Raw genomic sequence first — 13353 nt, 5'->3', positions numbered from 1 at the left:
AATTTTTTAATATTAATGTTTTATAAGCCATCATAAACTAAAACAAAAATTTTTTCAATCTTTCAGAAAACGTTTTCATTATAATTAAGATTTTTTGCAGTACAAAATAAATTTTTTATTGAAATATTAGACAATTAGTGCCTCAAAATCGACTCTATTATTTTAACCATACGTTTAGAATAACGGGTTCTTCAAAAGGGGGATAAAGAGGTTTCTTCAGGGTCGGCAACGCGCGCGTAATACCTCTGGTATTGCAGGTGTTCATATAGGCTACGGTAACCGCTTACCATCAGGTGGGCCGTATGCTTGTTTGCCACCTCAGTGGTATAAAAAAAACGTATTTATCTGTTCCGTTTTCATTTTCTTCATTGTTTTCATCATGAATATAGCATTGCATTATTTATTTTTTTATTTTATCACGTTTTTATTTACTTATTTATTTTATTTTTATTTATTTATGAGGAAAGGTTGATTGGTAAAGAGAAGGTAGAAAGACAAACCTGGTTCAATTAGTTTTCGCGTGTAAGTCTTGTCATACGCGTTCATATTTTATTTCATTCAACCCAACACTTTTGTTGATTCTGTTGCGGATTTGTTAAATGACGCGCTGAGATCACAATTCATTATGTGTAACTGGCGAAGATTTATCGAGATCTTTTCACTATTAAATCTGCTTGACACGCAGCTAGCCGACGGATCACTTTATTATATATCGGGGGTAGACTCCCAATGTGATCCCAGATTTGATCGGGGTTATGGATAGGTAAGGAAGATAGAAGTACATATTATTATATTGCAGTCTTGCGTTCGGAAATGTTTGATGTTCGATAGCAACGACAACATTATAATAACCAATTGTCTATGGTAGAAGATATTTTTAAAATATGAAATATGAGTAATTAGTGAAGCAACACTCTTTTAGAAACGTCAAAAAAATCCAAAAAAGCCGCAAAGGCGACATTAGTTTTAATTTATTTTTATTGTTATTTGTTTAATTATTGTTATAATCAATTTAGGAAGTGTACTACAACCATAATTTTATCTAGTCCTAGACATTATCTATATTAATTCATCCGCAACCAAAAGCGTTGACTTTATTGTGCCATAAAAATGTTGATTGACGATCCTTTGTTTTGAAAATTGTTGGTTTTCGTCATTTTCTATTGGAATACAACTTGGAAACTACTTATAAATGCCCATTTTAGTGCGTATTTTGAAAGGACAGTGTCCTAAATCCACTCATTTGCATTATATTTACGCGTTTTCTCGTTTCATTCTCGTTCTATTTCGCAACCATACTGCTTCGTCGGTTCGCTTCGGATATGGATGTATTGCCTAATAATCATCGTGAAAACCGCCAACAGACGGTAAACATCAGGAAAGCCTATTTAAATATCCAATAAATAGTAATATCTCTGTAAAATGTCCAAAATTGAGAATAGTCAAGGTATTTGGTCAGTTACAAATGAGAATATCGATTCTAAATACGAAAAATGTCGTAACATTACCGAAGAGATATACAAGAGGATAAATATAACGTTTGAAATAAAAAAACTGGAGACTGAAGTCCAAAGTGATGTGTCTGAACACAGGTAAATTTATTTATATGTTATTTTATTTATTATAAGGAATTCCATTTATCCTTCTTTTATCACCATCATCATATCAGCTGTTACTGTCCACTGTTGAACATAAGCCTCCCCCATTAAAGGGGTTTTGCCAGAAGTTGCCTTGCTTGATAGGTGGATTAACAACAGCAAATAGGCGTTGGTGAAGTTTTAAGGAAGAAGGTGCCCATCCTTCTAGCTTCAAGTTCCTGTGAACTTAATGGTAGAGGGTCTAAGGAGTCACCTCTTACGACACCCATGGGAAAGGAAGGGGTGGCCCATTCTATGTCAGGGTTTATTTTCTTTTATGTAGATAGATAATTTTTTTATTCCATTATTTATTTATTTATTCATTAAAAATAATTCTAACATTATAACAGCAAAAGTAAATTTTATAACATTATATATTTGTATGGGGAAATCTAGCTTAACCTATTATAATCAGATTGATGCCTAGAGACCGGAACTGTTCTGCATCTATGAAACCAGTGTATAAGCAAGAGATGTATGTATAGATAGAGGCCTTTGCCCTTTTTAGCACTATTCTCAACTTTAGTTTTTTTTTTTTAATTTGACACCAGAGAGAATCATCCTGATATAAATAATAGTAGTATGGCGTATTGTATATTTCTCTATTTTTTTTTTATACAACTTAGAATGGCAAACAAGCTGACGGCCCACCTGATGGAAAGTGGTAACCGTCGCCTATAGACATGAGTAGTACCATAGACATAACATCTATCTATGTATAGTACATTACTCAATCCACTTAAGAGGTGAGAATTGTTAGTAATATGAATATTAGCCCCATTGATAACAAGGTATTTACCTGTCACCTTAACCACCATATGATTCCCCATGGAAATCATCACAGTTAATTCTTAGTGAATTTGTCATGATGGGATTATTGACCTCACTTCATACTCACCTATTTATCATTGACTGGTGCCCCATCTACATAAACCAATAGCATAGGCGGTGTTACCATTTTATTTTTATTTATTAAAAGAGCTAAAAAACTAAAGATGTTACAGTCACAGTTAAAAAACTTAAATGGAAATGGGCAGGGCATACAATTAGAGGGAGAGATAAATGGAGTAAAAAGATAATGTTTTGGTACACAAAAGATAAAAAAAGGAGAAGAGGAAGACCACATAGAAGATGGGTAGATGACATTAGGGCTGAAGCCGGTGGAATTTGGACAAGAATTGGTAGCAATAGAGACCATTGGAGACAGTTGGAGGAGGCCTTTACTAATAAGCAAACAGACAACAGCAATTAAATAAATAATAAGTTGTTAAAAAAAAATTGTCTAAATAAAGGCTTATATTATTATTAAAAAATACATACACTAAATTAGTGCAAGAAAAGCACTGAGTGTTGTAAGAGGTGACTAAGGGAACTTAATAGTCCAGGGTTGGGCAGTGCCCCTCTTTAAACATCACCAAAGCCTAATTGTAGTTACCAACTTGCCTGCCAAACGTGGCAACTACTGGCAAAACCCCTTCCTTATGGAGAAGACCTATATTCTGTAATGGACTGTTAACAGCTTATTTGATATGATGATGCATTCCAATGCATGACATGCCTTCAGCTGCCATGTCAGGGATGTTCTTTAGTACCCTCAAAATTCTCAACACTTGAGGGTGCCACCCTCACACAAGTAGTTAGTGGTGATTTAGACATGCTTATTACTATAACCACACCACAGTGACTTGGGGGGAAAGGGATTGTTAGTAACGGGGTCTATGGGTGGAAACTGTCGTGGTTAATTCTTGTGGAATTCGTCATGATGGGTTAACTGACCTGCCGGCTATAGCAGACTATCAGGATACAGTGCAGGTGAGGTTACCATTCACTCACAAGGGTGCTACGTCTGCTCAATGAGGTAGTAGCGAGTTCCAATCTGGACTTATTTCACTGTACTGCCACAGAGTTTTGCAGAGTGGTAACAAATTATGCAGAAATGCATTTTTAATATTTATTTTATATAACATAATTAGATTTTTATTTTTATTATTATTTCTATATTGTATTATTATAAATTTTGATTTTTTAATTTTTAATAAGTGCATTGGTAAAAACTGTGAAACTCACCAAAAATATGTATATAAATAAATAAATAAATTATCATCCATTAAAAAAACCACAGTGATGTCGGTAGGGGGAAAGGGATTGTTAGTAATGGGGTCTAACTGCCCCATTGTTAGCAATATATGTAATTAGATTGACATTCCTGCCCTTCCCTCAGAATACCATTGTGGTAAGTAATTGTTGAATTTATCAAAATGGGCCAAGGGACCTGCTTCATCCTCATCTGTCACTATTGATTATCCCTAATTAGTGCTCTGCTAGTTTAAACTGATGGCATGGGGCATAAGGGGTTACTATTTTTTTATTTTATTGTATGTATTGTGATAAAATGGAAGACCTTCTACATTTGCTGGTGGAATGTGTTCAGAATTGTAACCTGAAATAGAGGATTCTCGACGATATGCCATTATACAACGGTAATATAAATTTAATACTGAGTCAACCTGGCAGTTGCAATGCAAAACAGCTATATCTGTGGGCAAAGGTGTTCCTGACGAATTGACGGACTGACTTTCAGACATTCCCTATGAGGCTGGCGTTGACTACGCCAGCCTCAGGTGTACTAAAGCCTCAATAGAAATTTGAATTAAAAATAATTCCACAGCGACCAGATAGATAGCAACGAACTGAGCAACGAAACAGACTTGTTTGCGTGTGACAAGAGCGACAGCATATCTAGCAGCACGGAGGCGGAGAAACCGTCGGCGACCTGCGAGAAGTACATCAACATCAATAACAACGAGGAGACCAGTAAGAAAGCAATTGTCGTCTGCAAGAGGCCAAGGAAAAGGTAATCAGATCACACACGCTCATAACATAACTCCTTTAATTATTTCTCTAACTTTTTAGTCAAGGGGGGAAAGGGATTGTTAGCAATGGAAACTGAGAATCCCATTGCTAGCAATATACCCAACCAGGTCGACGTCCTCGCGGTTCCCCCTGGAAACTGTCATGGTTAATTCCTGATGAATTCGTCATGATGGGCCAACTGGCCTGTTTTCATTCTCATCTATCACCCTTCACTGGTGCTCCGCCAGCGTATCCCGTTAGCGCAGACCATACCATTTTTATCCATAAAAAAAACCCTTTAGTCAAAGTATTTTGGCCTTTTTTGTGTGTTTGTTTTGGTTTTTAACCTATTACAAAAAAATAACAGGTTCTCAATTAAGTTTATTTTGTTTTAAGTTTGTTACCTTAGAATTCTGTCAGTCAGAGTGGAAGCATTGTATTCTATGCATTTTTAACTTTAAGACTGGTCCCATAGAAATTTTATCAAAATCGGTACATTAGTTTACTTTTATTTAAATTAAAACTAGCGACCAGCCCCGGCTTCGCATGGTTGCAATGTCGATACTAAATGGCGTCGTCTATCCCCAATTACATTACGACATTACATTAGAAACCTCTAAAATTATCAGTGTTCCTCTACTATATTACGCATGTATTATACATATAAACCTTTCTCTTGAATCACTCTATCTATTAAAAAAACTGCATCAAAATCCGTAGTTTTAAAGATCTAAGCATACATAGGGACAGACAGACGGGAAGCAACTTTGTTTTAAACTATGTAGTGATGGTGATGATGATAACTGGTTTTCCCACCATTTTTTTTTTGTGGAAAATATAAATTTATCATTAAGTCTATTACACTGTAGTAACAATACAGGTTCAGGAAACGCGTGAAGAAATGCCAGCAGAAACCGGCACGGAGTGAATCGGACGGGTCCAGTGATGAGGCGCTCCCGCTGAGCAGGATGCTCGACGTGGACACCAAGAGTGCTGATGAGTGCAAGAGCGAGTCGCCCGACAACGTCATGGGTGTACCGAAAATTGTTATCATTACTAAAGGTAATTTCCATTGTTTTTTTAAACTACAAATGCATCTCTCAGCTTTGGCTGCGTGAATCGGTATATAAAAATCTTACGTATTAATTTAGGATATAACCTGTCCATGTACTAAATTTCATTCAAATTATTACAGTAGTTTTTGCGTGACAGAGTAACAAATACACATTCAATCATTCTTACAAACTCTCACACTTGTAACACTAATCTGATATAAATTACGTTACAGATTTGAAACCAAAAATTCAGAAATCCAACATTTCCACTAAACTGAACTCCTCTCCAAACACCAAAGAAGCGGAGTCTGTAAATGAAGATCAGATCAAAACCCCCATAGACACGGATAGTTCAATAGACATTTCAAAGACCATAGACAAGGGAGGGATGGAAACTAGCAAAGACAAAGTGTCAGAGTGGAAGCATTGTAATTTATGCAGCTTGTCGTTCCGCGGTGAGCGAGGACTGAGGTACATATATTTTTTTATACAGCTACAGTAGCAAGGATGCGGCTGGCCTGATAGTGTAGGTCTATGTCCGTCTACACTCGAAATAATAAAGGCATCTGGCATGGTAACTCTCATAACATGTCAATTTGGGGGGGGGGGGCATAGTAATAGGCTTCAGTAGTTCTATTGGTAGTAGGTTATATACGTTATCAGGTAGATCTGCGAGTGATTCCCCCTGGAAACCAACGTGGTTGATTCTTGTTGATTTTGTCACGATGGGCTAACTGACCTGCTTCATCCTCACCTATCATCCCTCACTGGTGCCCCGCCGGTGTATATATACCATTAGCGCAGGCGAGGCTACTGATCCATTATCATTTATTAAGAAAAAAATATCTTCTGTCCCTTTCAGACGCCACCTGACAATGTCACACATTTTAAGCCCAGAAAATTTGGACAGCAACAAACCGGAGCAACGACACTCGAGACCTATATAAACTGGTAATATCATTTTAGTCGCATCTTGCGAAGTTTGCTTTATACAAGAAATCATTTTTATAATGAAAATCTTTGATAATTCTATTTTAGTGCACACAAGAATATATAAAAAAAAGTAATATAATTTGTATGTACCAAATTATACAAATTTATGAGATGGCAACTCTTTTTGTATTCCGCCAACGTCGCGGTTTGGAAAATAAAAATAAATTAACATTTCAAATTTAAATATCGAATTGTAAATTGTTGAAGCAGTTTTCGCAAATAAGTGAATTTAAAGTAAGTACGTACCTACTCACTTTAAATTCGCTTAATAAACAACTTCTAATCAATATTCGCAAGATGACGACATTTTTATTTTGTTTCTGTTTAACAAAAGAGTTCTAAGAATTAAAAAAAAAAATATCTCACTGGGTTCCTATTAATATTCTAAATTTAAATTAATTCTAAATTGCTAATGTGTATACATGAGATGGTAATCATAAGATACTTACTTGTATACATTTACATCATTCAGCTGGTAAACTTAATAAAATAGTCTGTGAAGGTTATAGAATATATAGGAGCTATAATATACATACTTTTTTTATAGTTCGTATTTATAATTTAAAGAATAATGTGTATTGTACCAAATCAGGAGAGACATTTAAAAAATTTTTTTATTAATCTATGGTTTGAAAATGGCGGGAAAAATATGCTGCTATCGGATCAATATATGACAGATTTGATTAGGAAATCTTAGAACTCTTTTGTAAATAATGATTTAGTATATTTTGTTTGTTTTAATTTATATTAGGTGTGTGTATGTAAGAAAAATGTGGCTAGTTAGTATTGTAGGAAGATGTGAATGAGCTACTGTCGTGATTCATAACACAGATTAACCACAGATAAAATAGTATTTATTTATTATTAAATGATTTAAAAAATTGTGCCAAACTGGAAACTTGAGCGCTTAATTTCTTTTTCGTCGCGACAGTAGCATTATTGGTTGGCAGGGTCAAATATCTGTGATCGATGGCATAATGTGATTGTAGGTTAGAATGGAACATTTGAATGGCTTATCATAGACTAAATTGGAGGGAAATTTAAAGTTATGCTGTCAAATTATTCTATGGTAAAGGTGTAGTACAAGAAAGTTTCGGCCGTTTTTGAGTACAAAATTCTATTTTAAACAAATCTCTTTAATAAATTAAAAAAAAAAAGTAGTCATCCTATAGTTAAGGTGTTGAAAAAAAAAATTGAAGAGCCGTCTATGTTTAGAGGTGTTGTCGATTTTAAAATTTTTGTCTATGAATAAGTTAGGGTGTTGCAATAATTAAAAAAAAAATATGTGTTTCCTTTTTCTATAAATGTGGTGCTTATTTGTTTTCTTTTATACAGAGTAGAATAATCTTTTTAACATATAGTGAATTAAAATATAATGAGAAAGTATTATATTTATGAATATAAAAAAAAAATGTAATGAGGTCGTTTCTGAAGCTCTGTTTCTCTAAACCAATCTCTATTCAAGATTCAGTTTGATATCACAGTGAAAACTTTATTCTAAAGACCGATATGAACTAAATATCTAATATATTTCAGTCAAAATTATTATAAATATAGTTTATGATGATCAATTTATAGCTTATTAACTTTTAAAATGTTAGTTAATTTTAGAGTAATAGCGTCTCAGAAACGACCCCAGGTCATATTTTATCGATTGCTCCAAATTAGTGTTTGAAAAACACGTTCTACTTATTTCTTTTTTTTTATATATATATATGGCAATTATATTCATATAGTGAAACACTATGGAAAATGTAATATTTGGAATTAATATATTTAGAGTCCATTCTCTATAAAATGCATGGCAATGTCCATTTTATATTTATAAATATAAGTACATATATATATATATATATATATATAATTATATTGAATTAAACATTCAATGTTTAGTTGCAAATACATGTTAATTCTAATATTTAGGATTACAATTATAATAACTGTTCTAAGAATTAGAATGAACACTATAAGCATTAGTGTTAGACGAAAAATCTATTCTATATTTATATTGCGGAAGGTTCAAAGCCATTTTACTAGTCGAAAATTGAGAATAGAATGAATTCTTATTTTTTTTTTTAGTTTATATAAAAACTTAACTCCCCTATTTATGAAGACTAAAACTTATAAAGCTGTTTCAATTGTCCATGTTTTGTCGTTGTCTTTCAAATTTGGAATTTAGCATAAAAGGAATAGACAAAACATTTCAATAGCTTTATTAGCTTTTATTTTATTGGATGGTTGTCGTTTTTTTTTTTAAGGAAAGAGTTAATGTACAAACTTTTTTTACCACGACAGATACAAGAAAGGACCTCTATGGATTATTTGATATAAAGCCAAATTAAAAGTCAATTTAATTTATGGTCATTATGACAAAAAAAAATATATCAGTCGATTTTTACCTAATGTGTATCATATATTGAAATAAACTTGCCATGAAACCATTGAAAAATATGATGGTCCTTCGAGCCGGATATCGTAGTTTATTTCCACAAAGCTTTTCTTGTATTTGTCAAAATAAAATCGATCTGAGCTAAAGAGTAGGTACTAAAGTTTTTGTACAAAGCATCTACTACTATAAATTTACCGTATTAGTCTTAAAAACGTAAAACATCTAAAAAATCTATTAAATAGTGGGCATGCTGTCTCTTTCTTTTGTATTAAGAATAACTTGAAAGAAAGAGACAATACTATTGATTTATCAGATGTTTAACGTTTTTATGATAACTACGATTATATTTTTAGCTTCGATAAATAACAGTTAAGGATGCACATCCGAAGGAATTTGCAATTTCTACAATTCTATAATAAGTGTAATTATAAGTCACTCGTTTGTATGTTCGCCTGCTTATTGTCGTACAAATGTGTAGTGGAAATATTTTGAAACCCGTCAACCTGCATCCCAAACTATTATAGTTGAAAACTTTACCTTCCGATATCTAAATCCGATGAGATTTAAACCTACATTTTATACTTACGTCTAGGTTACTTGGAAAAAACTGAAAGTTCGCCCAAAAGTCGTCTGCATCAGTAACTATCCCATTCGTATTTTTACTGCAAAACAGTTATGTTTGCATGTCTGTGTTTCGGTTTAATGGGTGATATTTGGAGTGATATTAGAGGCTATGATGGCCTAACACAGTATTGGGGAGGATAAAGAAATCTAACAGAGACACTCTAACAGATTCAATAACACTTGAGTCCTCAGGAATGACAACGCATGAGGGGTATCATGGGCGAAACAGTATACTCTGTTATGTCCATGGTACTGCTCATGTCTATAGGCGACGGTTACCACTTTCCATCAGGTGGGCCGTCAGCTTGTTTGTCATTCTAAGTTGTATAAAAAAATCAGAGAAGAAAGGGATTGTTAACAATGGTGTTTGACAGCCCCATTGCTAGAAATATGCCCTATCAGGTAGACCTCCATGTGGCTCTCCCTGGAAACCACCGTGAACAATTCTTGTTAAATTCGTCACGACGGGCTAACTGACCTGCTTCACCCTCACCTATCATCCTTCACTGGTGTCCCGCCAGCTCATACCGATAGTACAGGCAGGGTTATCATTTCATTTTTATTTGTTAAAAACACAGTATTCGAGAATGGAATGTGTGAAGAAGAAATGATAGCCCCGCCTGCGCTACGGGCTCACTGGTGCCCCGCCAGTATACGCTGGCGGGACACCAGTAAGAGGTAATAGGTGAGGATGAATGCAGTCGGTTAGTCCATCATGACGAATTCGTCAACAATTAACCACGCTGGTTTTTAAGGAAAACTGTTAGGATATATTGCCAGCAATATTGTTAAACCCCATTACTAACCATCACTTTTCCCCTGAGATATGGGTGTAAATCCTATTGGATCGAGCTGTTTTAGAAAATAATTTTTTTAAACAATTATTTAAATGTCTACTTACGTAGTTCTCAGTGGAACGGAAACCCATATTCGTGAAAAGAAATCTGTGAAGATTGATGAAAATAAAACTGTAATAGATCACAATTGATTAGATATATATATATATATATATACTTATTTATATAAAATTTTTTATTTGAAACAATCGACAAAGCAAAGTAGTACCTTATACCGTAAAAGCTTTATACAGTGACGCGACGAATCTCAACTCGAATAGGACTCAAGTTCAAGACTAGATTGAGTTGATATTTTGCATACACCTTTAATTCTGATGCAAATACAATACGCATTACTCAATATTGTAATATTTTCAAAATGGCCGCCGTCACAACATGGCGGATAGAGTATATTTTACAGTCAATATTTTCTATTACAGACTTATTGTCCGTAAAATAGAATTATAACGCATACAAGTACAGGACATGTACTGTAGATAATTTTATCTTTTTATTTTGCATCCATACAAAATCACATGAATTCGGTGACTATAACGATTACATCAATTCATTTGTTGACCATTTGTCAAACAGAAGCAGTAATCTAAGACTCGTCGCGTTACAACATCTCCTTATTTGTTTTATCTATGCCTTTAATTTTCTTATGTATCCCTTTATTTTTCTTTATCGAATGATCTCTATTCGTGTCATCTGATCTATGGTGCAATGGGTGTTGCCATATTGTTTATTTTATTATCATTTATTTTACTATCAATATTGATTAATGTCTTCATGAAAATGTAGACTTAGCTATATTAGATATCAAAAAATAAATTCTATTTATTTGTTTATATTTTCATGGATTCATTTTTATGTCTAGTTATTATTATTGTTCCTTTTTAAGAGAATATGTTTTAATTTATAGTTTTAATTAGCTTATACTGTTATTCGGCGATGTTGATACATTGCCAGCCAGTTATAAATATAAGTGTTTGATTCTATGTTTAAATAGAATTAAAAAAAAAAACTTTAATTGAGGTGCGTAGATGTTTTAAAGATTAAGTTATCATTACATAATAAGATTGGCGGGAGAATGAATGTCTTTTTTTTTTTAATAAAATTCTTTTGAATTTTTTCTGACTAAAGTATAAAAACACGTCGGATTAATATTAATTAATGTTTTTGTTATGGATTTGTGGTGTTTTAAGTTATTATTGTGTAATAATATTATATTAAAGATCTGTTTGTCGGTTAAGGTTACTTGTGGGAAAAAGATGGATATACTAGTCTCGTCCGCATGCGTTTCATTTGTTCAGTGTTGCCTGAATGCTACATATTTTTCTACTCCAAATTTTTATTTTTTTTTAATCACAAGCTTGAGTAGGTTTTCTTTACTACGTTTTACTGTATCATCACCAGAATGGTGAAAAACCATCCTCTACGCTAACGTTTTACCACATGTCGCCTACATTAGTATATTCTATGTTGACTACAATTGATAAATTCCAAAATTCTCAAATTATTTACCCAAATTTTTCCACGTCCAATTTATTTTTTTGCTATATTAGTGTTGACATCAGCACTGTCTTTTGGTCGAGTCAATTGTTCGTTTAAAATTATACAAACTTACATTTTCGTTGGTTTTTCTTGAAAAAAAATTTTAACATTATGCAATAATATTGCAGAATATAAGGGACAGGTTGTCAAAAACAAAGTGGACATTCATTTCGGAAAATTTCAAACTTTTCCCTGTATTTTTCATTTAAAATCATTTAATCATGTATTAAAATCCTATCGCCACACACGGAATCAGCTGTGTAAAATCTACGCCACAAACATACGAAAAATACCTACGAAGAAGCGCGCGCTGTAGATATCACGTGTCATGTGGATTGTAAAATTTCAAATACATTGCGCCGCGTCAAAACTAAAAATCGTTAATCAATATGGCTGTGGTGCATTTCCGGTGGGAAAATAGTCTGCCATTTGATACAGACTTTCTGAATTAGCTGTTTTCGTTTTGGCCAACCTGTCCCTTCCGTTCTGTGTAAATCGACAAATATAAAAACTTTTTTATTTTATTTTATACATTGTTCATTTCATTTAAAAATTATGCCAAGATAGCTGACTAATTGTCCCAAGTATAATTTTAACCGAATCCAAAAGAAATTTAACTGTATTATTATGACGCTTAGAATTGAATTTTAAACGTCATCAAAATTATAATCTATATAATAATAATAAGAAAAATAATCTGCAAGATTATTCTTAAAATTTTTTAAATAATATATTTCTACTACTAAGAACCTACAACTCGACTTTAAGTCGATCATTTTGTATTTTTGCTAGGGGAAATTTCTTAAACTACCAGACAAAGTCGATCATTTTGTATTTCTACTAAGGAAAGCCTACTAAAACTACCAGACTGTAAGTCGATCAGCTCAACTAGTTAAATGTTTATTAGATGCACTTATAGATAGGTGAATTTTAAAATGTAGGTAATTCTCTTGCCGTTTTTCTATTGTAAGGTTTGTGTTGTTAACGAATGAATTAGGAATTCTAAAGTGTTATATAAAAAAAAAACATTAAATTATTGAACTTTTTAAAGCGGGCAGTACGGTCTCTAGTCAAATTTATTATAGGAATCATACTCGAGCCGATTTTGAAGTGTATTTCTCTAAACCTTTAATGTAATGTTTTAATTTGATAATTTCACAAAATTACCGTTTTATGGACTATCATAAACTAAATTTGCAATTATTTTGACATAAATATATTAGAAATTTAATTCATATACCTTCTTAGAATAAAGAATTTGCTGTGATATCAATTTGTAATTTTAATTTTAGACAGAGGTTTAAAGAAATGGCGCTCAAAATTAGCCTGTTTCCGTATAATTTCTTTTTTTAATATTTGAACTATTAGCATTAAAAAAAGGAAATCTTAATGCCATTTTCTTGGTACAT

At 32.9% G+C, this 13353-nt stretch overlaps 1 protein-coding gene across 1 annotated transcript; it reads left to right on the top strand.

Annotated features, from left to right (window-relative positions):
- Positions 1–903: 903 nt before the first annotated feature.
- LOC113513169 (uncharacterized) lies at positions 904–12468 on the top strand. Its single transcript, XM_026897150.3, has 5 exons — positions 904–1592; positions 4306–4491; positions 5371–5552; positions 5779–6016; positions 6408–12468. The coding sequence occupies exons 1-5, from the start codon at positions 1423–1425 to the stop codon at positions 6490–6492; spliced, it is 861 nt and encodes a 286-aa protein (XP_026752951.1). The 5' UTR covers positions 904–1422; the 3' UTR covers positions 6493–12468.
- The last annotated feature ends 885 nt before the right edge of the window (positions 12469–13353 follow it).

Source organism: Galleria mellonella, unplaced genomic scaffold (assembly GCF_026898425.1).
Source record: "Galleria mellonella isolate WM207_F2 unplaced genomic scaffold, CSIRO_AGI_GalMel_v1 utg150, whole genome shotgun sequence".
In the NCBI taxonomy this organism is placed as follows: Eukaryota; Metazoa; Arthropoda; class Insecta; order Lepidoptera; family Pyralidae; genus Galleria; species Galleria mellonella.
This window is presented reverse-complemented; position numbering and strand designations above follow the sequence as displayed.

Bases quoted from the DNA above. Each gene is read 5' to 3' on its own strand.
- LOC113513169 (XM_026897150.3), top strand. From the start codon at position 1,423: ATGTCCAAAATTGAGAATAGTCAAGGTATTTGGTCAGTTACAAATGAG. The intron at 5,553-5,778 runs GTAATTTCCATT...ATTACGTTACAG, and splicing joins AATTGTTATCATTACTAAAG to ATTTGAAACCAAAAATTCAG. The intron at 6,017-6,407 runs GTACATATATTT...TGTCCCTTTCAG, and splicing joins CGCGGTGAGCGAGGACTGAG to ACGCCACCTGACAATGTCAC.